This window comes from Embiotoca jacksoni, unplaced genomic scaffold (genome assembly GCF_022577435.1).
Source record: "Embiotoca jacksoni isolate LCO1_2020_lvr unplaced genomic scaffold, fEmbJac1.0.p SCAF_6, whole genome shotgun sequence".
In the NCBI taxonomy this organism is placed as follows: Eukaryota; Metazoa; Chordata; class Actinopteri; family Embiotocidae; genus Embiotoca; species Embiotoca jacksoni.
In genome coordinates this window covers 4,221,332-4,246,889 of record NW_027185414.1, presented here as the reverse complement: position 1 = coordinate 4,246,889, position 25,558 = coordinate 4,221,332, and the positions used below count along the sequence as shown (strand labels likewise).

At 41.8% G+C, this 25,558-nt stretch overlaps 1 protein-coding gene across 1 annotated transcript in view; it reads left to right on the top strand.

Annotated features, from left to right (window-relative positions):
• Positions 1 to 25,558, top strand: part of LOC138212826 (A-kinase anchor protein 13) — a 103,357-nt gene that overhangs the window by 56,957 nt on the left and 20,842 nt on the right. Inside the window, exons 11-26 of the mRNA XM_069173423.1 lie at positions 2,779 to 2,915; positions 5,735 to 6,090; positions 7,296 to 7,343; positions 10,545 to 10,722; positions 11,163 to 11,265; positions 14,371 to 14,413; positions 14,682 to 14,793; positions 18,368 to 18,527; positions 20,400 to 20,467; positions 20,568 to 20,634; positions 21,259 to 21,409; positions 21,753 to 21,865; positions 22,071 to 22,217; positions 22,956 to 23,212; positions 23,914 to 24,039; positions 24,536 to 24,653. Of these exons, the coding sequence (XP_069029524.1) occupies positions 2,779 to 2,915; positions 5,735 to 6,090; positions 7,296 to 7,343; positions 10,545 to 10,722; positions 11,163 to 11,265; positions 14,371 to 14,413; positions 14,682 to 14,793; positions 18,368 to 18,527; positions 20,400 to 20,467; positions 20,568 to 20,634; positions 21,259 to 21,409; positions 21,753 to 21,865; positions 22,071 to 22,217; positions 22,956 to 23,212; positions 23,914 to 24,039; positions 24,536 to 24,653 (2,184 nt within the window). The remainder of the gene's footprint in view (positions 1 to 2,778; positions 2,916 to 5,734; positions 6,091 to 7,295; positions 7,344 to 10,544; positions 10,723 to 11,162; positions 11,266 to 14,370; positions 14,414 to 14,681; positions 14,794 to 18,367; positions 18,528 to 20,399; positions 20,468 to 20,567; positions 20,635 to 21,258; positions 21,410 to 21,752; positions 21,866 to 22,070; positions 22,218 to 22,955; positions 23,213 to 23,913; positions 24,040 to 24,535; positions 24,654 to 25,558) is intronic.

The following is a 25,558-nucleotide window of genomic DNA, read 5'->3' as shown; positions in this document are numbered from 1 at the left end:
CTCAGAGAGCTCTCCACCTGTTCCCTGTGCGTGTGTGCGTCTGTGTCTGTCTGTGTGTGTGTGTGTGTGTGTGTGTGTGTGTGTGTGTGTGTGTGTGTGTGTGGTGTGTGGTGTTGGGGGTCTGTTTGAAACAGAGGGAGGAGGACAGCTGTCAAAGCTCACAGTCCCGTGCTAGTTTTGGTGAACAGGTGCGAGGCGGTGGAGTTGGAGAGAAACCCCCGGCATCCACTTGTGTCACCACCAGTCAGCACTCCTCCAACACACTCTCACACAATATTCTGTTTGTTCACAGTGGACTCTGAGAAATATGAGGAATAAAGGTTCAAATGTTTTTGCATCAACTTCCAAAACCGCCTCGGTCGAGGTCTGATGCGGCAGTTGGGGTCAAAGGTCGGTGTAGATTACATTTTTGGAGAAGAATTAAACTTCTGACCTTTTACTGCTGCAGAAATAGTTCTATATTTTCCTTAAAATATGTTAACAAAAATAATCCTGTTCCTGTGGCCACTCGCTCTGCTGCTGGATTCTTAAAGCTATACAGTGTTGGGTGAAAATATGGAGACACCAGTTTCCTAAAGAAGATTTACAGTAAATTGTTAACACTTCTGATTACAAAATACAGATTGACAATTCAGGATAAGTTTATATTCTTTCAAGCCCTCCAATTTAAAATTCTGATATTAAATTAGGGCTGCAGAATTCAGGATAACATTAAAATAGCAATTTTACTGCTTAGAGTTCAGATCACAATTTATTTTAAGTATAAACATCTATTACTCTCATTTACCAGATACAGAATAAAAATGCAACCAAAATTCTGATGGTGCCTGATTTAGGACCGGTACGTCAACTTTGCACAGCAAAAAAGGAACGCTCTTGTTTTTAGTTTTAACGCAGCAGCTTCATGAATCTGAAACTGAACATAATCAACAATCCACTTCAGTCTTTTTACTTCACCCACTCACACAACCTTTGAACGAGTATTTTTCTGTGTTTTATCAATCGCTGGTGTGTCTCTCGCTGGCCCTCGCTGGGTTTATTTTCCTTAATGCCAGTTTCTGCCACTCTGCATCACTTCATGTAAGCTCGTGTTGTCATTTGAGGGAAGGAGCGTTTGTTTTGATGCAGCTGATTTCCCAAATGAAAATGCAGCAGAATCTTTTCGTCCTTTAGTAAGTATTTAGACAGTTTTGGCTGCAGAAGAGAAATACCTGAATGTTCTTTTATATTGTCTTTGTGAGATGTGTGCCAGTTTAGGACTGAGTGCGCTCTTCTTGATGCGCCACCCCTTCCAAGCACATGCGTGTTCTTACGATTGCAGGCGTGTGTGACAATGGCCCGTGGTTATGCTAGTGCAGGAAGTGTCTTCATTGTGTCCCCCATTTGGTTTGCTTGTTCGTGTCAGTCACACAACGCCCCCCATCATGGCCCCTTCCTCTCAGCAGCTGACTGGAGCTGCATTTGGTAGCTTCGTGTTTCTTCAGGCTTCAGGAGAGCAGTCGCATTCAGAGTTTGCAGCTGGTGCAAACTCTCATTCTTTACCTTCTTAAATTCACCATCATAAATGTAGTTTTTACTACTTTCTGCCATGAATGTATTAGTGTCTTATTCTACTCATTTAGCTCCACAGAGTTCATGTTCTTGTACAGTTTGAAAGCAACTTCCTCTGCAAAATGTCCCCGAGAGACAAAGAATAACTTCCGCTTTTTTAGGGCAGAAATAGACATAAAAAAATAACAGCTAACTTGGTGAATGATCTCATCTAGCTGTTCTTGGCAGTTGGCTAAAGTCAGCCTGCTGGTGTACATGTGTGGCTGGGTACAGTCTTCCTCTTGGAGTGGGATATTATCGGTGCACGTCCTTACATGTACAAAATGTGCAGCCCCAGAACCGTGTTGTGTAATTATATCATGTGCTGACTTTGGAGGGGATTGTTTTGTTATTCAGTGAGGGGTCATGAGAAGTGGTGGGTGTGATCTCATGGTGGGCTGCTGTTGGATACCTGCTGTGTTTCCAGAGCGCTGCTACTCACTGAGAAGGAGGAAAGGGGTTTAGAGCTGTTTTAAGATATTTACCGTGATACATGTGCTGGCTGTGGCTCAGATGGTGACTTACCTAAGTACACACCAGTGTGGCTGATGTTTGCAGACGCTGGGCTTTAAACTGCCTCCTGGATGTCTGTAATTTCAGCTCATCAAACAACTGCTAACTGAAGTGAAAATCACTTTTGACTTTAAACAAAATCCTGCAGAAAGTCTTCATCAGGGTCCGGTTGGCTTGAAGGTGATTAATGTGGCTCTTTCACTGAAGCTGTTTGCTGTATATCAGTAGCATTTTCACCTGTCATGTTCTCGAAGGGAGATTTTACCTCCAGTTCTGTCCTCTGACTTTTTAAAACACACAAACAGCAGTTGTTTGGCTTTGCAGCTGAGCACAGGCGGCTTTAGTGAGGCCATTGATCCGCCGGGCTTTTCACACCTTCTCAGATTCCCAGAAGTCTTTTCACTGATTTCCTAACAGACCTGGTTATGTTTTAGACGAGATAATGAAAGCGTATTATGTTGGAAACAGTTTAACAGCTCTTGTTGAGAAAATATTACTACAGAATGTAACTTTAATCACATCGCACCTGAGTGTTTTCCTGATTAATATGTCAAGATTTATTCGGCTGGCTTCATATTATTTTCTCATATTGCTCAAGTTAAACTATTTTCTATTGTTCTCTCTATTTGTCTCTGCTATATTTCAGTGTTGACACTTAGTTGTTGTGTGTTTCAGGATCCTCACAGTCTTCAGCGTTTCCCAGTTTGCCCAGTAGAACCAGCAGCTGTCCCTCCTCAGCTCACAGAGACTCGGGCAGCGACATCGAGGGCTTCCTCACCGCAGAGCCGGGGTTTGACAGCATCTTCAGAAAGGTCGGACCTCCATTTACTTATACTCAGATCAGTGATGCCTTTAAATTCTAACATTGTCTGCAGGTTGCTGGTTCGAATCTCTGTACCTGGTGGGGAAATCAAGAACAGAGAAAAAAATACAGGAAAAAAAAAAGTGAAATACTTAAACAAAAAACATGCAGTATATGACAGTGTGTTGCAGGATAAGTGTGAATCAATCAATCAACCAATTAATCAATCAATCAATCAATCAATCAATCAATCAATCGATCGATCAAACTTTATTTATATAGCACTTTTTGTACATGTTGGTGCAGTTCAAACTGCCTCACAGATGATTGACAAGCCAATAATAAGACAGACAGTTGTAAATAAATTTGAGTACAATTTAAAACCCAGATAAAAACTAATTAAAAGGAAAGAAAGGCAATTTAAAAAACACTTTTAGACCAATGCACACAAGACAGTAGAGATGATAGAAATGTAGAAGATAGATTAAAATGACAATAATAGTGAGAAAATAGTGAGAAACTAAAGTAGAAACTAAAAACAAGAATAAAAATGAGGACAATTAAATGTCTTCCTTGTGAACCAAATTGTTAACGAACCAAACTGCAAGAAGATCAATAAATAAGTATAAAAATGTCTAGCCTTCACTTTTATTTAGCAGCAAACTCAACGTTCACCGAATCCTGTTCTGGCTGCGGTCCAAACATCCACCTCACTCCTGTTCAACGGCTAGAAAATATTTTTTCTTTAGCTATTTATCTATAGTAGCTATTTTTTTTAGACTGTGCTGTTTTACTTTTTTATTTTTATTTATCAGCACCCTGAGGCTGAGATCCCAAATATCTACTAAGCATCGTTTTAAGCCAGCAGCTCTGCTCTGCTGCAGGGAAAGTGTAAGCCACGGTCCCGGCTGTCACTCTGCTGCTGCTGAAAGTCTGTTTGAAGCCAGGCACCCTTCTCTGATTGAAGCTGAAATACGCATATCTCTCGGCTTCTGCTGTGTCGAGCACTTGAAACATGCTCATGGTAATGTGAACTGTGTGTACTTTTTGTTGTAGACAACAATGGACAGAGTCAGCGTGCAGAATATCGGCTGCCTGGGAGTACTCGGAGCGATGCTGAGGGTTAGGGCACTGTAGGCAGACAGCGATGGGCAAACTGTGCCGTGAAGTCCGCGTAGCCTCCGATTCCAAACAAAGACCGCAGGAGCTAAATTGTGAGAGAGGATTAACGTCTTTGCTGCTCCCTGAAGGGAAGCTGTCTTTCTTCTGCGAGAAACAATACTATAAATGTAGAATAATAGGTGGAGAAAGTATTTCATAACATGAAAGGTCACGGCATCGATCGCAGTGACACGTGGGTTGGACATGTGTCACGTGTCCATGAGCAAAACACTGTAACTTATTGTATGTCAGGACATGAGCATCATCTAAAAGCTAAAATATAAATTGCAGTTTACAAATTCAGCTGAATACTTCTCCCAGCTAAAGCTAACAATCACTGCAGTCACGTGCACTCTCTGTCCTGAACTCACACACATGCACACACGCACTATGTAAGTTGTCTCTCGCTCCCAGAGGAAGTCGTGTCGGCAGCATAAATCAGATCTTTCATTCCCGGCTCTCCAACAGAAGCGTCTCTATGCTCGGCGCTCACACTGCAGCTGGCAGCACAATAGACCCAGTTAAAGCTCACACCTCCAAATTAGCTCTAAATGGACTCTCCCAAACCTGTGTGTGTGTGTGTGTGTGTGTGTGTGTGTGTGTGTGTGTGTGTGTGTGTGTGTGTGTGTGTGTGTGTGTGTGTGTGTGTGTGTGTGGTTGTACCCTGACTATTTGTTTTCCTGCTGTTATGCATTATTTATATTACAGAGCTGTCACATAGGTAAGACTTGTCAAATAGTCCCTGCCACATTTTTGGCCTCGTCCAACATACATTTAGCATGTTGCTTGTTCATTTGCAAAGATCTATTTCAGTATATATTTCCAGTATATATCTATATACACACTGTGTATTAGTGATGTCTGTCTGTGGCTGTGGAAGTCCTGTGACAACGACAAATAGGCTGAAGAGACTGCGTATAACTTACAAACATTTTCCTGGGAAAGGTTTGTTTTCACAAGGCTGTTATCATTTATTGGTGTTTGTTATAATGTCAGCGTTGCTATAATGTGGCTCTGGCTCATTATCCCTAAGTCCTGCCATTTGGTCCTCATTATATTCCATTCCTGTGGGTTAAATAGCTCTTCCAGCCTTCTCTTAATTCATCGCATGCTTTAGTGAGGAAATGCTGATGGATATGCAATGTGATGGCCTATGTAATTAGGCAATTAACAATGATTTGAAGGACATCTGTTCTGTTGTGTAATATATCATTCATTTCATTGCATTGTGTAATATTCTCTTCTGTTATACTCTATACTTCAGCTGTGTGTGATTAAAATGGAGACATAGATTTGAAGTATTCCCCTGTTATTGTAGCTGATGACCAAAACGTTATTTCCCCTGGTTCAGGGATAAAGGCTTCACTTCCTGTGTTGCTCTGTGAGCAGAACAAGACTTTTAACACAACAGTCTCCAGTCGAGCGCTACTTGCTTAAATCTGGGGTGAAAACAATACTTAAGGAGAAAGTAGCTACTTTTGCAGCTCTGCTCAGTGAAATAATAAATCAGTATTTCATTTGCATTTGGCATTGAATGAACTGTTTTGAAATAAAAGCTGTGGTTGTAGCTCCTGATAAACTATACATTTTACTTTGAAAGTTCCCTGAAGATGCTGTTTTAAAATGACATTAAGACATACTTCTTTTTTTTTCTTTTTTTTTTTGCAGACTGATGAAGCAGTGACAGGGGGAGACAGCACCAGCGAGGTTTCTGTCTCCTGCTCCTCTACGGACGACACCGCCAGTGTCGGCCCGTCCAGCTCCAGTCCGGAGGGCAACCAGGGCCTGCACAGTAGCTGGAGCACTGAAGAGGGCTTCCACACTGGGGCTGCCATCTCTGTAGGACTGGATGGTGGTGTTGGAGGAGCAGGAGAAGCGGAAGAAGAGGCCAAAGACCGAGTGGCCGAGGTGCCACGGCGTTCCTGCCTCCTCCGGAACAGCATCCGCTCCCTGTCGCCTCTCCGCCGCCACAGCTGGGGTCCTGGGAAGAACAACGGAGGAGACGCAGAGATGAACCAGAGGAGGTGAGAGCGGGAAGGGGGCTAGATTATATCAGGCTCTTAAAGATGGAGAATCTGTAAGTACTTTGTGTCTGGAGTCAAACTGCTTGTGAGATGGGGATGCTGCTCTTTGGTCCTGAACACTGGCTGCTGTTGCAAATCTGGTGTTAGTCAGTAGATGTCAGCAGACCTGATGTGTGCATTAAAGAGATCGTTGATGTCACTGCCTCTGTGCCATGTTGAGTGTTTCCTGCTCCTGCTGTGAGCAGCTGTGTTGCCATTTGTCTGGTATTGGTGGGGAGCTGCCAAAATTAAACACACAGATACATACACACACAAGGACACACTTCACACCCCGAACAAAAACACGACATCACATTTCCACTAAATTATTAATCAGGAGCAGAGTGCACTCGTGTGTGTTTGTGTGTCGTCCATGTGTTTATTCTGTGTCGGTGCCTTATATGCAGCACTCGTGCCTATAATATGATATGATATTTTTTTAAATTTTAATATAAGGCCACAGAGTGGGAGTAAAAACATAAAAACAACTGCTTTAGGCATTTATCGGCTACTCTTTCAGGTAAAAACAGGCCACCAAGGTTTCATATGTTGTCTTGCTAATGATGACAGAGAGGAGAATCATTTTTTGTCTGTAGGCGCACTTTATAAACCAACATGAAGCACCCACTGTAGAGCAAACAAACAAAGCAAACAAAACGTAGAGAGCCTACCTTTTATGAAGGAAAATGAATGCAGTAGGAGTTAATCAGTGAGACGAACACGTCATTGGCATGTCCGCTCAGACTGGCCCTGAAATATCGACAATTTTTTTCACATTTTAGAGGAATAATGAAGCTTTCTTGCCAAGACTTACTGCACATTAACAGTGAAGCATTTGATCCATTCTGTCCACACTGACTAAGTCCCCTGTTCATGAATTTTATTGAGTTCGATAAATCAGTTTGATTTCAACAGCTGTCTGTGAAGATTGAGAGTGACGGAGAAAAAAAAACAGACTTAAAGTGTACAATATGAAACACGGGACCTACGGCAGTGACGGGCATCTCAAATGCATTACCCAGCGTCAGTGTGGAAGTCGGCCTGTTTCATGCGAGACGGGAAAAATACCATTCATTCATTGATTATGTTGAAGTTCCATCCTCTAAAATCCCACCTCATGTCACCCATCATCCGCCACTTCCTGTCTCTCTCTCCGTCACCTCCAGTTCCACTCGTAGCCCTGCTGAGGGGAAGCCGGCCTTTCACAGGAGAAGGTACTAATAGATCACATTCACCAGCTCGTGTATCGTCACCGTGTACTTGTTCCTTGATGACGTGCTCCAGCAAATTTATGTAGCTGTAACCTTTGTGGATTTCCCGCTTTTAAATGTATGCTTGCTGAACTGCTGCTGTATTCTGCTCCATCCCTGCAGGTGAACAGCAAAGAAAAATGTTGCTCTCTTTTCACCCCTGCTGGAATGTGCACGAAATACTGTGGCAAATAGATGGTTGAAGCGCCAGTGTTTTGTATTGCCGTGGTAATAACAAGCAGCCGCACAGACAGAGAGGAGTTCAGCTCTGAAAGCTCAGCTGTACTGGCCGGAGATTAAGAATAGAGGAATTTATTTTTGGTTGAATAGATTTCTGTTGGGAATTTTTCAAGACTGTAGAGGATTCAGAGGAGTTTTCAATTCAATCCTGGAGAAGATTGTAGACCACAGCAGTAAAAACTGATTGGCTTTGTTGACTGTGTGAAACGCTTTGACCTCAGTGATGCTGTAAAACCAGCTTGAATTACAACTAGAGCCAAATGGTTTTAGATTTCTGAGGCAGATTCATTGTTGATATTATAGCGGTGAAAATCTGACTTAAAACTGTTTTTTTTGTTGTTGTTTTAGTTTAGTTTTTAAAGATAATCCCTTAAAGTTATTGAATAAAAATCCACTTCTCTTCTGAGCGGGTCATTTCACTGTACCGTTAATGTATCCTCTGGTGGACCAACGGTTTTTAAACGACCTAAAAGATACATGTTGAACATTTCTGTGCTCCAAATTCACTTCTCTGCTGACATATTCTGATAACTATCTGTCTTTGTGCTTACGAGCTGATAATGGCTAATAACATCATCTCTGCTTTATGTCTGTCAGGCTTCAATTAAGACTTGTGTCTTATTGTTGTTTTGCTGAAACCATCTGGTGACATCTGTCACATTCATGAAAGCAGAAGCTACCACAGCAGTGCTTTCAGCTCATCGTGCCTTAGCTATACTGCCCTTTGTTGCATTTCTGGGAAATAATTTGATTTCCTGTCTTCTACTAACATTACCACAATGCTGCAGCAGGAAATAAATGTAACCCCGTTTACAGTGTGTATGTTTCATGATGTGAAATGCGTGTATAAATGTTCAGACTGTACAGTTCTTTAGAACAGTGTCATTGTCCTCAGACATCCCTGTTCTTCCCCACATCATCCTGTGTGCTTCACTGTCACTCACACACTTTCTTGTAGGGCTGGGCCATATATCGATATAAAAAACTGCTATCATGATATAAGACCAGATACCGTCTCAGATTGTGGACATCATAATAACACGATATGGCATCGGTGTTTCCTGGTTTTAAAGGCTTCATTACACTAAAATATGTTTATTGTTTCAGACTGCCAGCCCAAATAAGATTTTTGTCAGATCCAGATTGATTTTTGAAAGTCTAAACAGCAAAAAAAAACAACACATGAAATGCGATTTTTCAATCTGGATCCAAAACACATTTGTAGGTTGGTTTGAAATGCGATTCTAATCAGATTTCCACAGATATCTTTCAGTCCGGACGCTTTGCTGGCTGAGATCGAATTTCTAGCATCACTTGCAATCCGACATACGTAGACACTGTCATTTTTAGAGAGACAGAGTGAGCAAAATATGTGCTACCACTTGCGGAGCTATCAGGAAGTGTAGATTTAGAGGACAACGATAACAACACTCCACGGACAGAAGCCGAAATGAACTGTCAGCTGCCACTTCCGTGTCGGCAGCTTCCGTGTTGGAAAGCAGTGTCACCAGCAAACCATGCAGATAAGTTGGTGATGGTGCTGCTAACTTGCAAATATCAGTGCAGACAGTCTGTCCTGAAGATATGATTTGAGAAAAAAAAAATCAGATTTGCTTGCAGTCTGAACAAAGCCTGAGTCATTTAATCCACATTACTGATGATGATTTTTATGATGTAAATATTGTGTGTGTATTTTGCACCAATAGTCATCCCTACAATATCGCCACCATATTGACATCGAGGTATTTGGTCAAATATGATATTAGATTTTGTCCACATGGCCCAGCCTTACTTCCTCGTTCATATCCTCTTTTTCCCATAATCCCCTCATGTCAATCTCTGTTAGCATCAGCCGGTGCCCTCCTGAGGCTCCCCACAGCCGCGGTGTGGAGGTAGTTAGTTCCCTCAGGTAGTGTGTGTGTGTGATATTCTCTCTTTTGCTGCCAGCACAAGACCTTCTTTGAATATGGCATATTTACATGCTGCTTGATTTGCATTTGCCGTTGTTGTGGGTGTGTATGCCTGTGTGTGTGTTTGTGAGAGTGTGTGTGAGTGACCTGCCCAGTCAGTCAACAGCCTCCTACAGCAGAGCTGTAGTAGCTGCTGGTGTTATTCACATTTCAGTACGGAGGACCTTCTGGCGCTGCAGAATAGTATGTAATAATACTGCTAGGAAGGAGGCTTTGATATCACAGATGTAGTCATCTGCATTCACAGCCCTGAGGATAGGTGAGTTGCTCCACACTGGTCACTAATCACTGAGTCATGATTCTTTTTAGTCCAGTTATAGTTAGTGAAGCTTGAATTTGTTGGCCCGATGATTTGCCGGATAATGGAGTGCCGTACAAACCCAAGGGCTGGAGATAGGAGGGATTTACTGCCGGCGCTTTAACTATCACCCGGCCTGTCCTGAAGCGGATAGAGCCGCAGCCTGGTAGCATTGCTCATTCTGAAATGTAGCTGTAGTTTTCCTCTCCATAATCATTGTATTGGATTTTTCAAGGCCTCTTATTTCCAGTCATAGATCGATGTAATTGGGTTTGTAAATCACAGCTGCGCAGCTCTCTATGCTGATGCTGATGTTGGAAGTCATTTGCAGCTGCTTCAGCTGTAAATCTGCTCCACAGCCCAGTGATAACTCAGCTGACTAAACACTGTGCAGGACCAGCTGTGTGTGTGTATGTGTGTGTGTGTGTGTGTGTGTCTGTCAACAGGTGCGTGTGTGCATGCCTCTGTGTGTGTGTGTGTGTGTTTGTGTGAGTGTGTGTGTGTGTATGTGTGTGTTTGTGTGTGCGCGCATTTGCCGCAGCAGTAGTTGAAAAAGTGGTGATGAATTGTCCAGAGAGAGCAGTGTAGAGTGTTTGTGTACACCACACTCATTGCTCCTTCTCTGAGGTCACCTTTGCCTTCTGTTTGTCCTCACAGCTACAGCTTGGAGGGGCTCAGTGGGGTCCAAGAAGAGCTGAGGGGCCCCATCGCCCAGGGGCCCCGCATCCTGGAGCCTTCGAGTATGCCCCGGCATGACAGCGACGACAGGGGCTCCCTGGTTTCTCTAACAGAGGAGCAGGAGGAGCGGGGGGAGCATAGTAGGCTACATGACCTGGTCAGCTGACACACACACTCACACTCACACTCACACACAAACACACATCCAGTTTGTCCTTTAGATGTCAAATCTTCATAGTGTCACGCAGACGACCCCGAGGGAGCCTCAAAAACATCCTCAGCCAAATTTACGAGAGGAGAAAATGGATTTGTAAAGCTTGTACATAAACAAGACTTGGAAACAGTCAGGGGAAATTTCAGACTTGTCAGTTTGGGGATTAGTGAGAATTAATAAACATCACTTTCCTCAGGCGGCTTTTCTCTGCTCTCATTGAATTTAAAACAAATTGTGAACATAGCATCACAAATCAAACATCTAGTTTCCCTTTTTAGTTCATCCTTCCTGTTTCCAGTTTAGCGCCTGCTAACGTTTTTTTACCATATTATCTCTGTTTGGCTGAGTGTCCTTTTGATCCGACCGCGTGTCTCTCGCTGCAGAAATCAAGGCGGTATCGGCCGCTGCGAAACAGCTGTCCTCCCATGACCCTGCCGCTCACCAAGTCTGTATCCATGCTCGCCATCAGCCACAGAGACAACGATGGTGAGTGACAAGTTAGGAGGCTGCTTCGCTGGTTTCGCCTCAGCATCACATGAAATTGACTAATCCAGTCAAATCATTGCTTGTAACATTCATCCTCTCTGCCCATTTTATCAACTGATTTCTTTTGTGTGATTTAATTCCAAGTAGAGCATCTTATACAGTGTCTGTGGATCCTGAATAATTTACCTAACATGTCTCTATTCCTAAATTCATAAGGGACCACAGGGACATTTCAGGGGGTAATGAAAAAAAATAGACTTCATTATGTTTCCAAAATATCAGTCCCAACGCTGATGGAGAAATAAATAGAAGAGATGGGAAAAGGTGCCCCATAAAGAGAGTAGCAGGGGAGTTAAATACTGCAACTAAACTGCTGGTTTGCAAGATTTCTTGATCTCTTTATCAGTTATTATTTATCAGCATTGTTATCAGTAGAAGTATTCATGTCCTTTACTTAAGTAAAAGTACAAGCACCACACTGTGAATATACTACACTACGAGTAAAAGTCATGGATTCAAAACCTTACTTAAATAAAAGTGTGTTAGTATAATCAGCAAAATGTACTTAAAGTATGAGGGGAGTAAAAGTCCACACTGTGCAGTAAGGGCCTCCTGTCAGTGTTTAATACTGTAGTTATTTAAGGTCAAGCTCATTTTAAATGCTTTATAACACGTTGGCAAATCATATTTTATGAGATCATCATGTTTGTAGCTTCGTTGTCCTGTAAGAACCACAAATCTCCTAAAAGTCAACAAGCTTTAGAAAAACACTTGTTTTCAACTTGTTGACATTTTCCAGCAAAGCCAAGAGTGTTTTTCAACTGTTTATTAAACTCAAGAAGGAGGTGAGTTTTCTCAATCCATGAAGGAACATCTAATCGTTCAGGCTATCCGAAACATTCAAATCTTAAATATCACCAAACTCTGGACTGGATGAAACATTTTATTCTGAGAAGGTAATTATAAGACAAATGTAGTGAAGTAAGAAGTACATTGTTTGGAGTAGTAAAGTAAAGTACAAACACTTTGAATTTGTACTTAATTACTTGAGTAAATGTACTTAGTTACCTTCCACCACTGGTCATCGGGTGTTACCATGACATCACTTCCTGCCATCCCCATCCTCACTGTTATTAGGCTCTTATAAAGTTACCTAACGTGAATATATGATCGGTGCCTGTTGTGGTTCTTTCCCCCCCTGCTCCCCCAGCGGTGGCACGCGTGAGACGTAAGAGGCGAATTTCTTTCTCTTTCAACCTCTCCCCCATCCTCACCAAATCTAAGTCTCAGTTCATTTACGCGGACTCCTCATCTAGCGATGATGAGGATAACTTGAGTAAGTACCGTGAAGCTGTAAACTTTAGCTGCAGTAGAAAATAGATGGTGATGTCAGAGTCAGAACATTAGCTGTTCCCGTTAGAGCCCTGGAGGTGCCCCAAAGGACTGGAACCCATTCGCTGTGTGGATCTGAGTGCGCTGATGGCTTATCCTGCTCCGAGTGGTCACAAGCAGTGCAGCCAGTTTGTTGAATCGAGGCCATTAAAGTCGTAGACACGTCCCAAATGTAACGAAGTAATAAACGGATTGATGTGCCCACCTGTGGCTGGATGTAAGGCCTGAGTCTCCTCTGACTGGAGGTTTAAAAGAGCTTTCGAGAGTCACTCAAACTGTAGCAAGGTTGGCTGACAGACATTATACATTTCCAGTTCAGTCTTTTGGTTTCTACAGTATTGTATTTTGTAGAACTGATGCTTCTGCAGGCAGAAAGATTCATTTCAACGCAAACACTATTAAATGCTAAAGGCCCAAACGCTCAGCTACAGCAGACTTGTCATAAGGAAATCACTAATTGCTGCTGATATTAAGCTAGTTGCAGTGTGAATGTGCAATTATAGAGTACACTTGTAAACCACCTTTCACCCAGGCAGCAGGCGCTGTGCTAATAATTCCTGTTGACGACGCTAAATAAGACCTCGGCTTCTCCTATCCCCTCAGCTGCCCAGTATTTAGCTGACCTTTTTATAAATGAGCTTTTCTTTAGTCACTCTGCAAAAGAAAACTGAAACACAATCAGCAGATAAAGAAGAGTCATCACAAACACTGCAAGTGAACCGAGGAAGCCCCTTTCTTTTCCCTCCATGTAAATTTGAGCCTGTCACCTTTAGTCAAAGACACGCAGGCGTCCCTTCCCTTTTTCTTATCGCTGAGATATTTCCATTAGTGTTCTCTATCTCCTTGACTGCACTGCTGGCACTGCAGTCTGGCCAAAACTGTACCCTCATTATCCTGTTTTGGGGTTTCACTTTCTGATGCAGAGCAGGCGAGCGATGCTTTGCATATTTTCGTCTGAATATTGGCCAGAAGTGATCGTTTAAAAGGAAGCGGATTGTTCCCTGGAAAAGATGCTTGCCTTACATTTGACTCTGCCGTTACCTAGCAGTGTATGCTTTGATCAGATGCTTTAATTTGTCTACACTTAGATTATGTGTCGTCACGCTGACAAAAGGTCAGAGATTAATTGGAAAACATTCTTCCAGTTAGTGGAGCCAGGAAATCTAAGTTTGGAATAATAGATGGCAGAGCCTGAGTAGAAGAATCGGGCTGAATAGACACAGAATATATGAAATGTAGTTCGGTAATGAGACCACAATTTCCTGTAAAAACAATGTCTATATTGTCTTTAAGTTTGTGTTGTTACACTTTCATGCAGCCAGAGATTATTTGGAGTCATTATCCGTCCATCAGCCAGTACTGCCTCCATCTTTTAGCCTTGTTACTGCCGTCTCCTCTCAGCCAGATCATTTGGTTGCCGGCCTTCACGAAGCTCTGCGAGGCTAACTAAAGGTTAAACAACTCGCTCAAAGGGCATTAAAAGTAGCCAGGACTGAAGAGAATAATTTTCTCAGCAGAAGGTCAGTGAGGTCATTCACTTACTGTATATTCAGGGAAAGTAGGACGCCCTGGTGGTTAGTGTGGTCAACCTCGACACAGGCTTTCACTGCCTGACAGGAGGAGCATTTTCACCTGAAACAATAAGTGAGTTGAAAAATTCGACTTTTACCAGATTCTGTCCTTCTGTTCACTTCCTCTCTCTTTTCTCTTCAGGTATGAGGTCGTTCTCCAGCACCTCTGGGTCACTCGCTTACAGGTCAGTCTGACTCTGCACATACACATTACCTGAAAATTGTTCTTTAGGCTTTAACTGCTGCCTGGACCTTAATAGTCCAATAAAGAACAGAGCGGAGAAGCAGTCGAATGGAACCGTGAAAGCTTCGCAGTGCTGTAAAGAGACATTTCCAAATGTGGGATCTGGTTTGCTATGTGTTTGAGAATAAAATAAAGTGTGTGTGTGTGTGTGTGTGTGTGTGTGTGTGTGTGTGTGTGTGTGTGTGTGTGTGTGTGTGTGTGTGTTGCAGTATATCAGAGGAAGAGCCTGGGCCTCTGCGGAGCGACAATGAGGGGAAGAGCGTGACAAAAGTCAGCCGGACCTTCAGCTACCTCAAGAACAAGATGTACAAAAAGACAAGGGTGAGGCTGTGTGGAATTCTCAGGAATATTATGACCAAGAACATTTACTTTACTTGACACTCTACTATTTATTTATACTTCTCTGCGGAGCCCAAACCTTTTGTTGCCTCCTTCTTAAACATTTATCCCTTTAAGCGAGGATGACTGAGCTGCTGCTCAGCTTCACCCTGCTTCTATTGGTCCTCTGAGCAGCTCCAGTCCAACAGCTGGGGGTTACGAGTCTTACTTCAGGGCAAGCCAGTGCTCCTTGTAATTTCCTCCGTTCATATCTCCCCAGTACGATTGTATTTAAGCTCATAACAATTTCTGGTCGCAGACCTCTATCTTTTTTTTTTTTTTTTAATGATGTGGTCATCTTTCTTTTTCATACACCCTGAGGCCATGTCAGGTGATTTACCCAATATACCTCTTTCTCTGTGAGAATATAGTAGTCATGGCTAAGTACACAGTAAGTGATGTGACTCTGTTATCTGTTTGGTAAAATGATATTAGTGAAAAAACATTACCACATATACCAGGATTAGGTTTACCTGAAACAACTTAAACAGTGTTGTAAAATGCAACAAATCACAGAACTGCATTTAAAAATCATAACATTCAGCTTTCTCAAATTTAAGAAATCACATACTGCATTTTAACAGCCATTGATATGATTTAGGAATACAGTTGTTGATATCTCAACTTTAACAGGGTATCTGAAGGTCCTTAAGCGTAAGATAAGATAAGAAAATACTTTATTAATCCCGCACTGAGGAAACACACACACAAGCTATATATACACAAAATAAATAAATACACCTTTGATCTATACAGTGAAATGTTAGTATAAATATTTCCGAATAAGAAAAACTGATTATTATTGCATGTAGGTGATAAAAAAAAAATATATATATATTGTTAATTGTAAATTAAAAGAGTAAAACGTGTGTATTCAGTTTCCTCAGAAATGGCCTTATAAGGTATTCAAAAGTCCTAAAGTTTATTTACAGACAGTTCAGGCTGTGTTCAGTCATACGATGTTTTTATATCCAGTTGTAGGCTGTGAGGAGACATCACACACCTATAGACTGTGTTGGTTGTGACAGGAGGTCTTTATTTGTGCAGTTTCAGTCAACACCATCAGACCTTCAGCAAACTGTCCCTCATTCTAACTATCAGGAAGCTTTTCAACTTATAATGTGCAAATGTTGACCTCAGTAAAACCAGAAATGATCATGAATGATTCAGGACTTTTTACTGATGAGTCATCTGTCCATGTTCTGTTTCGTCTCTGGATCGCATTCATTAAGTTAATTCCATCATAAGGAACTGGTGTTACATACTGCTTGGAAGTGCTGAAAAAATATGATGTAACAGTTAATCATTCTTGTCCATATCGTGCCTGCTGATCTTCCATCATCCACCACTGATACAATCATGAGAAGAGTATTAAAAGGCGCTCTTAGTGGTAAAAAAAAAAAAAGTGACCCTATTTGGGAAATGAAGTGAAGTGGCCATGTTTAGTGAGTGAAACGTCTGTGTGCTTTCTGGAAACATGCAGCCCTTGCTAAGAGACACTAAGAGGTTAACAGGAAGTAAAACAGGAAGTCAGAGTTGGCTGTGGTTTTCTAATTTCCTCTGTAACCTCAGTCATCGCTTTGCTTTTAAAGTGGCAGGGTTCTGGAGGAGCTGTGGCCGATCGCTCCTTTCGCAGAGGTCAAAATTATTGACCACCAGTGATAGTTTGAAGTTTAAAAGATCTAATTTGGGCTCTAATAGTCCTTATAGTGACTGGATTACATCCACAAGGTACAACTGTGTTCAGTTCCAATACAAGTGGCCACCTTAGCAACCAGAGACACTCACATTAAAACTAACTTATTTTCTGAATAAATAACAAAAACAAACCAGCATGAATAATCTGCCTATCGTTTTGGGATTGTTAAAAGTTATTTTTTGTATTTGTTCTGGATGCACCGCACAGATCCACTTTCTGCACAACATCGAAAGTCTGAATGTTCTGGAAGAGGATCTAGTTTGTGCAGTGCTGTCACAGCGTCTGTACCAGACTGAAGGGTCATTGCAGAAATAGACACCTCCCGTAGCGCGCCAGCCACTTCCTCATTGCAGCTTTCCTGATGGAGCCTCGGCGCTAGTCGTAGCTTCAGCCGCTCAGCCACAAGCCAGGGATGTTATACAGGAGGTTCACGGGGAGCCACGGCTTCTCGCTGAGACGGAAAGGTGGGCAGGAGGTAGGCCAGCACTCTGCTCTGCTTTCCCAGGCAAATTGTAGCAAAAAGAGACTGTCACAATATCATGTTTAAAGAGGCCATGTTGTTCCCTTTGGGGTTGATGTCTTTTTCCAGTGAAGTCATCGCCTGTTAGACTTCAGTAGAATGTGTTTTTGTTCTGATCTCTGGTTTAGATGTCACAGTTGACGACTTCTCCTGTTGTGAATGAAAGAATCGTGCTCAGAATCATCTTGTCTCTTTGAGTTGAACTGTTTTTATAATTTTTTAGATATTTTTAGAAAGAAAGAATGGTTCTTCTGCTGTGACAGATCCTTTATCTGGCCTCCAATTCATAGAAATGTGTTCATGTGTTTGACCATTGGTTAGACAGTTGTTGTTGCAGGAAGTGAGAACGATCGCTGTGTGCTGTAGTGGCTCTAAAACACAGTGGTCCAGTCAGCCTTCTGGTATCTTGAAGCAGCTGAACAAAATGAGCTGCAGTGTGTCAGAGCTTTGTGGTCCCCTTAAAACCAAAGGGCCCCAGGGCCAGCCATTAAAATGAGCTGGAAAACTCCATTTTCCCATTTCCTCTGGGTTTGGGTGGAGGTTCTGTGATGTAAATCCAAGAGAATAAGAGCTCTGTTCTTTTCTGCATCACTTTATGGGATTGTGATTCAGCTCGGTGTACGGAGATGACCGGCTGCTGAGGATGACCTCGTCCATTAATGCACAGGCAGCAGAAAGGCCGCCCTGTTATGGAAAGGTCAAAGATGCGATTCCCAGACAGTGCGTCTCCGTCAGTAGTCATTCATCCTGCGGAAATGTCTCTCCCTGCTCATACATCATGAGAAGCTTTCAATAAGAGCATTACATTAGTCCAGAAAACAGAATAATATAAATAGTCGCTGTTGTGCTGCTTCCAATCATCTAAAACATTATAAACATTCACCATAAATCCTGTAAAAGTACCAAATAATCAGAGCAGGAAGTGCCACTCTTTTTAACTGAGACAAAGCAGAAAGAAATCTGTCTGAAACAAAAACACTCCACATTTAAAACAGTCCCTTAATGAGACACTTTGTTGTCAGCATAAATAATGCATCACTTAATATGCAAAACCCCCTGCTGTGTAGTACATCAGTGTAATAATGTCGCTCTGCAGGGGTCAGATTGGAAATTAACATAACTAACCGGCCAAATGGAGACGCGGTTTGTCAGTGTCTGGTATGTTCGTCTTCCTCTGCACCTAAACAGGCTCATTCTTTTCTAAACTTCTAATTGGATGGTTAGAAAAAGAAAGTTCAAGTAATTATTGCAGTGAAGTTTATAGATGGGTTCTAACTATTGTTGTTCCACTTGTACAGGAGAAGGATCGAGATAAGAAGGAAAAAGAAAAGGAGGGCAAGGAGAAGGACAAAAAGACTGTGAATGGCCATGTTTTCACAGCAGTCAGCCTCAACCAGTCCGCCCAGTGCTCCCAGTGCAATAAGGCTTTCACCTGCAAGGACGCTTTCTATTGCACCAGTAAGTTGCCAATTTCTTTTTCGCTTCTTGCAGTGATGTTTCCCCCCCCCTCCCCGGTTTTTGTCCTTTTTTCTGTTTGCTACTGTTGTATTAAGTCAAATTACAGCCTATTAAGCGCTGCGAGCTGTTTCATTAGAAGAATTCATTTTATTCTAATTTAATTTCTGATCTGGAAACATCCGAAGTTGTGAGCGCTATCAGAAACACACAACATCAAACATACAAGGAGGAGGGAAAAAGGAGAAATAGTTGAAAAGAAAATGTCCTCAGTGTGTGTACATCCGCAGCCGTAAGTCATGTGACTTCCCATAAAGGCCCAGTGAGTCCTGCTGCACATAAATAGTCACGTATATAGTTAAAAACTCTGATTTATATAAAAGTATCATTCATTTCCTTAGTTTGTCAGTCAATCCTAAGTGAAAATAGAGGCATATTAATGCCGTTGCTGATGTAAACAACGCTTGAATACCATGTATTTTTGCTTTGTGTAGCGAGGACACCTGTCACTATACTTTGTATCCTTCATTTTTGTCTGTCAGCCATATGGCTACAGGATTTGTGTACTTGTCTGAACCAGCTTTGTGATCTATATGAAGTAGTGAAACTCCTAAAAGGGCTTCTAATGCAACCCAGCCAGGCTTTCAGTGCTGACGACCGAACAGTTTTTGCATTGTTTTTCACTGGAGCAGCAGCAGCTCTAAAGAGGATGTAGTTTATTGCCCAAGCCTTTGGCACAACCTCAAAAAAGGCCTAAAAAGGAGAAACCAGCTGAGCGACGGATCGCAGCGCTCCTCTCCACGGTCACAATCTGCCTCAGATACTCCAGGCTGGCAAAAACAGCTCTTATTGTGTTCAGTCAGTCTGGTTCGGATTGTTTCGGGCCGTGTTTGTACTCGCAGATGTCTGGCTGGTGTCCATTCAGCAGACAAATACAGTGATCCTTTGTTTCAGATTAGCTGGAATTATCTAGACGTCCACAAAGAGCAGTAAAATATCCAATAAAACCAGGACGAGAAGGAGGGGAAAATCACTGCAGGAGTTTAAGATGCTTTTACGGTGCAGGTCGTAATTAGACAATGAGATATATCACATTTATCCAAATGCTTTTTTACAGTAACACAAGCACAATTTAACCCTTAACACTGACAGTGTTGCTGCCTCTCTATACTTGTTGAGTAACACAGCGTTATTTCCTCAGCAGTGTGTTGACATAATCCCAACAGTGGCGATGTCGTATGCATGTTAGCACAGATGACTCGGCCTGATAGTGGGTTTGTGGGTTTCACTTGTGCAACATGTCTGCTAAATGTACCTCTGTCTACCAGAAGCATGCCGGTATGAAAATTAGTGGAAACTTCTTGTGGAGTTTTACTTTGACACAATTCAGACACAGTTCCTCCTCCTGCCGGTACTTCCTGATCCACCACTGCAGTTTTGTTTTGCATGTATGCATTGACACATGAAAGGGATACTTACATACTAAAGGGAAGCAGGAGTCCTTGGTTGACTAGGAGGGATCAGCTTGCAGAGCAGATCTTATTTTAGCCATCGTCAATGATGACTTTTGTTCCTAAATAGTGATTTGGGAATGTTTACGCAGTTGAAACTTTCCCATGCAATGCAGTGTTTATGTGCGTGTCATTCCACAGTCTCTCCCCCCCACCCCCACCTTCGTCCACATGCAGTATTACCCCTCGATTGCATCACATGCTCTGCTCGATCTGGCTTTCATTAGTGGGCTGGTGGAGTTTCCTGGCTGGCCATGAAAACCAGTCCCAATTTCTCGCCCCCACCTTTCCATTCACCCTCAGTGGCCCCACGGCCACCGTCGCCGCCAGGTTCACAGTATTCACTGCTCGCTTTTCTTTCCAGACTGTAATGCTTCCGTCCACAAGGGCTGCAGGGATGGCCTGCCTGTTTGTGCCAAGGTGAAGATGAAGGTAAAACTTGCCTCGCGCCTCCCTCCATTGCTGATTCTGAAGTACTCTGTTGTCCTGCAGCCAATATTGATTTTCTTTTATTCTCTGTTTCTCTGTTTAGTTGCCCAAACAGCAGTTTGCAGTACCAGATTCAAGCTCTTTTCCTACAGTCACAATGAGGAACAAATGTGAGTGAAAGATCCCATATGTAATCGTCACAGACAATAATTACCTACAGATTTACTGCCTAAGCCCTTTGACCCTCTTATGAGAGGATATGGAGATTTATTTGTTTGCATTTCTTTTGTTTTAATACTTATTCACATCAAAGTAGTGTAATTTCTGTATATACACTGTGAAAACATGGTGTTCCTTTGAGGCTGTTTTTAGATCCATGGATCAAAGTGGTCCTCATGAGAAGATTCATCAGTACACAGGATATGATCATACTATGTCTTGTGGTATAAAAAAGGAAACGGATAAGATTTGGAAGAGCAATCTCCAATTTGAGTAATTTTCAAGTTCTGTCGATTAAAATCCTCTTGCCTAGACTCAAAGCTTTTCAAAACCCATTGGTCAACTGTTTTGTCAAGAAGCTAAACAAAAGTATTTTTCTTTCTTCTTGAATGGTTGTTATTGTAGAAATGCAGAATTGAACTCTGTGAAAAATCAAAGTGTAGCAAAGACTCACAAACAACTGAGTCGGTATGAAGGAGTTCCTCAGGGATCTTTTCAGGATCCACTGTGGTTCTTGAAAGGTTTGGAGGTTACTGCTGTGATATAAACTATAATATAAATGGTTTCCGTTTCAGCTGGTGGTACGAGAGAACGCCCCTGGTCAGCCATCTTGTCCCCCGAAGATCACTCTTCCCTAATGATACCATCATCACGAAGACACACCAGCATCATGGCTTTCCATGGAAACAACCTCTCCAAGAGTCTGTCAATAAGCAACATTGCTGGGTGAGCTGCTGTGTCTGTGTGTGTGTGTGTGTGTGTGTGTGGGGGGGGGGGGGGGGGGGGGGGGGGGGTGGAGGAGTGGTATAAGGAGCCTCAGGCATTCACATTTCAATTCAAATGGTATAAAATGTATTTTCTATTTAGCCTTTGTGTGGAAGTCATTTTTAAGTGTGTTGTGTTTTTTATTTTATTTGCTTTTTTTTTTTTTTTTTAATTTTTTTTAAATTTTTTAACACTTAATTTGATGACTGCATCTACAGTTTAAACATTAATTTGTGTCTGTGGTGGTGAACTGTTATGAAAACAACGTCATTAATGTAACCTTTATTATTGTTTCTCCTTTTAGTCCTGTGTTCGATGAGATGCCCATTAAAGGCCTGCGGTATCTCTCTCAGTCTACTGACTCCCTCAACAGAACCAACCAGGTCACAGAGTCCATGGAATCACTCACTGATGAAGGTTAATACACACACACACACACACACACACACACACACACACACACACACACACACACACACACACACAGATATACCTTTTTTAACCTAAAACTCTAAACAAGCTCTGTTTGAGTGGATAATGACTATTTTTGACATGACACAATACAATCTGTCAGTATAAATGAAAGGTACTGTTGTAAATGCAACCTGTGTTGTTGGTTCAGGAACAGAGATGATGGACGGGCAGCTGATGGGGGAGTTTGAAGCAGAGGCCAAAGAACTGGAAGCTGACTCGTGGAGTTTAGGAGTGGAGCAGCAGTACCTGCCGCAGCTGGAGAAGGAGCTGGTGAAGAGACAAGATGTTATCTACGGTACATACAATCACCACACGACACACTTAACGCAAAGATTTTGATTTAACATGTTACGCTTTCGAACTGCTGTTAACGGGAAACTTAAGGAAGATATTAGGTTTCTAAGTGCAGTTTCCCGATTTTTTTTAATTTTTTTTAATTTTTTTTTATCAAACGTAGTCTCAGCTTGGTTTCTTTCTCCTTTTTTGTCAACTAGAAAGTAAGCTATTTAAAACATCTGGTCAGAGTGGTATATTTATGGTAATTTAAAGCAGAAAAATTAGTTTAAGCACAAGTTCAAGCAGTAAAACAAAAACCCAGTCACGGTCGTGTCACCTGAGATTGTATCTGAATTGATAATTCCAAGCGTGTTGGAATTTGCTTTAATGGTAGACCTATTTTCCTCAGCTGGCTTAATGACTCTCTCTTGAGTTTGTTTCGGTTGCATGTCAATGGTCTATTGAGGCTATTTGAATATTTAAATATGCATTGAGATAAGTTCTGTTTGCTGCTCAGGTCCCTGAGCTGCTTCAAGCTTTTAGATTTGAATCCACTTGTGGCAGATTTGATTGACATGATTCTCATGTTTATATAAACTATGCTATGCAGTGACATGCAAAATCCTTTCATGAACTCTATGAAAGTCTTTACAGACCCCTGAAATAGAATATGTCGATGCTTTGGTGTGTGAAAGGCACAGAAACTGCTGATTTTGTCATTCTTTTGATGAGTATTTCTTCCCTTTGTGTCTTGCAGAGCTGATGCAGACGGAGATGCATCACATCCGGACGTTGCGCATCATGTCGGAGGTGTACAGCAAAGGCCTGCAGAAGGAGCTGCAGCTGGAGCTGCAAATGGTGGAGAAGCTGCTCCCCGCTCTGGATGAGCTGCTGGAGTTCCACACACAACACCTCCTGCGCCTCCTGGAGAGGAAGAAAGAGAGCCCACTGGTGGGGGGAATCTCGGAGGGAGGCTTCATCATCAACAGGATAGGAGACATCCTGGTCAACCAGGTCAGAGGAGGGAGGGGCTGGAGTGGTCTGAAAATGTCTTTTTTTTTTTTCTTTTACAGGTGATTTTACCCAAGTTAGTTATGTAGAAAGCTTGAAAGTAACATATACGAGGGTCAATTAAAAAGTTTAGAGACTGCTTCTAATGCACGTGAACGATAAGTAGCACCCTGCCATGCATAGAGCAGGGAGAGACTATAACCTTTTCTGGTTTTGGACAGTGTCGTTCTGCCCCTCTTGAAACATGAATGTTACTTAAAACACATTGCCTGGCTCATTGCAAGGGTGTCTGTTGCAGATTTCCTGATTTTGCCACAATTTGATTTGCGCCTTCTGCTTGTATATTTTATGTAAAAAAGGCATGAGTCTGAAACAACAACAACAAATTTAAGAAACGCTTTACAATGACTAGACTTTTTGTTTCTGTGTTTTAGGACCGTTGTTAAAGGTCACGGTCCTTAACTCTGGGTAATGTTATGGTTTGAGTCGTTAACTAATGCTAATCTTTTTGTACACTGCATTCAAACAACTCTAAGGTCAACTTACACATTCTTTGATTGGAATATTGTACTGCCCACAAATCCCAACCTTTTCTCTCAGCTCACAGTTAAAGTTCTGCAACTTAGAAATTGGACCCCTATCCCAAACAATCCGACAGTGTTTGTTCTGTGCATTCATACTGTGTCTGTTAAATCTTGCTCTAGTTCTCAGGATACAATGGTGAAAATATGAAGAGAGTTTACGGGCGATTCTGCAGCCATCACAACGAAGCTGTCAACTTCTACAAGGACCTTCTGACCAAAGACAAGCGCTTCAAAGCCTTCATCAAAGTAAGTATTATATATTCATCAAGTATCTGTCATGCAGCACTACTACTTCTTGGAGACGTCTCTTTTCATGCTGATTTTTGCTGAGTGTATACTTTACTTTGGGATGTCTGGCTTTCCAGACATGATTGTTTTTCGCTGAATAGAGTTCTAACAAACGTTGTCTTCTCTTGTATAGAGTGCTTGCTGTTGTGTTAACCAAAGAGCTTGTTCTTGTTCTCTGTTACTTTTCTCTTGTTTTTATTCTTTTACATCTGCACTTCATTTCAGTCGGTGCACGTATTGGAGACATTCGTGTAAAAGCCTTATTACACTTTCATTATAGAGACGTCACTGCTCACTGTCATGAACATAATCTCAGTGCACACCTTCTCCAGTATTACTGCTCGATTGTTCTTCAGCAAATTAGTTTTTAAAGCTTCTCACCGGTTATATGAAACCCTGCCACCTGTTGTACGGGTCCGTTTCACGAAAAAGCACCTCTTGTTTGTTCCCACAGAAAAAGATGAGTAGCAGCATTGTGCGGAGGCTCGGTATCCCAGAATGCATCCTGCTTGTGACCCAGAGGATAACGAAGTACCCTGTGCTGATTCAGAGAATGCTGCAGCACACTAAAGGTTAGTTTAGTTTCATGGTGGCTTTCTTATCACAAGTCAGCCATGTTTTTACTGTGTTTACACAACTATTAGAATTTAAGGGAATCGAAGGTGAAGGTCAGTTTAAACTGGGAAGATCCTGGATAACCATGGAGATATTATTACAGGTTAAGCTTCTGCCTTAGAGTACATGAGTAAAATATACTGCGCACTATTTTATATATTGCACTATTTCTTCCTCTATGCAGAGCAGAAAAGTGAATTTAAAGTCACAGATTTGACGTCAACGAAGAAAAACATCATATTAAGTCATGAATTATAGTTTTATCTTTTGCGCGGTGAACTAATTAAACTTGCATCCCAAGGATTTACCCATAAACAAGTGACAGAAGACAAGACAGAATAAGGCCAGTCACTGCATTAGTATCAAGAAAATGATGGTGGCTTAAAGATCGTTAGAGAAACACAGTGATCTGCAGCTCAAAACAAATCCAAACATTTTTATAAGATGCCTCTCTTTTAAGAAAGTAAAGTTTTAGGAGATGTTGAGATGCTTAGTTAAATGTCAAATCCATAAAACGTGTTTCCACTTTTTAACCTAAATTATTGTCAGACTTAAATCACCTGGAGTTCATTTATGATCATAAATTATTTCCACAGTTGTAGAAAAAAAAAGAATTCTCTAAATCAAACAATTGTATTTTTATTTATAGTATTTATAATGTATACTTGTCACATTATCTTGAGAATACATAAGATCATCTAAACCTGCTAAAATGCAGGTACTCCTACCAATATTCTTACCTGTCTGAGCTCAGTTCTTTAACCAGCAGCGACATGTCACTTGTTTCAGGAAACATCCTGGAAAGTCACATTTCTCACACGTGATTTCCCTTACTAGAAAAATGAGACGTGTTAGATAGGTG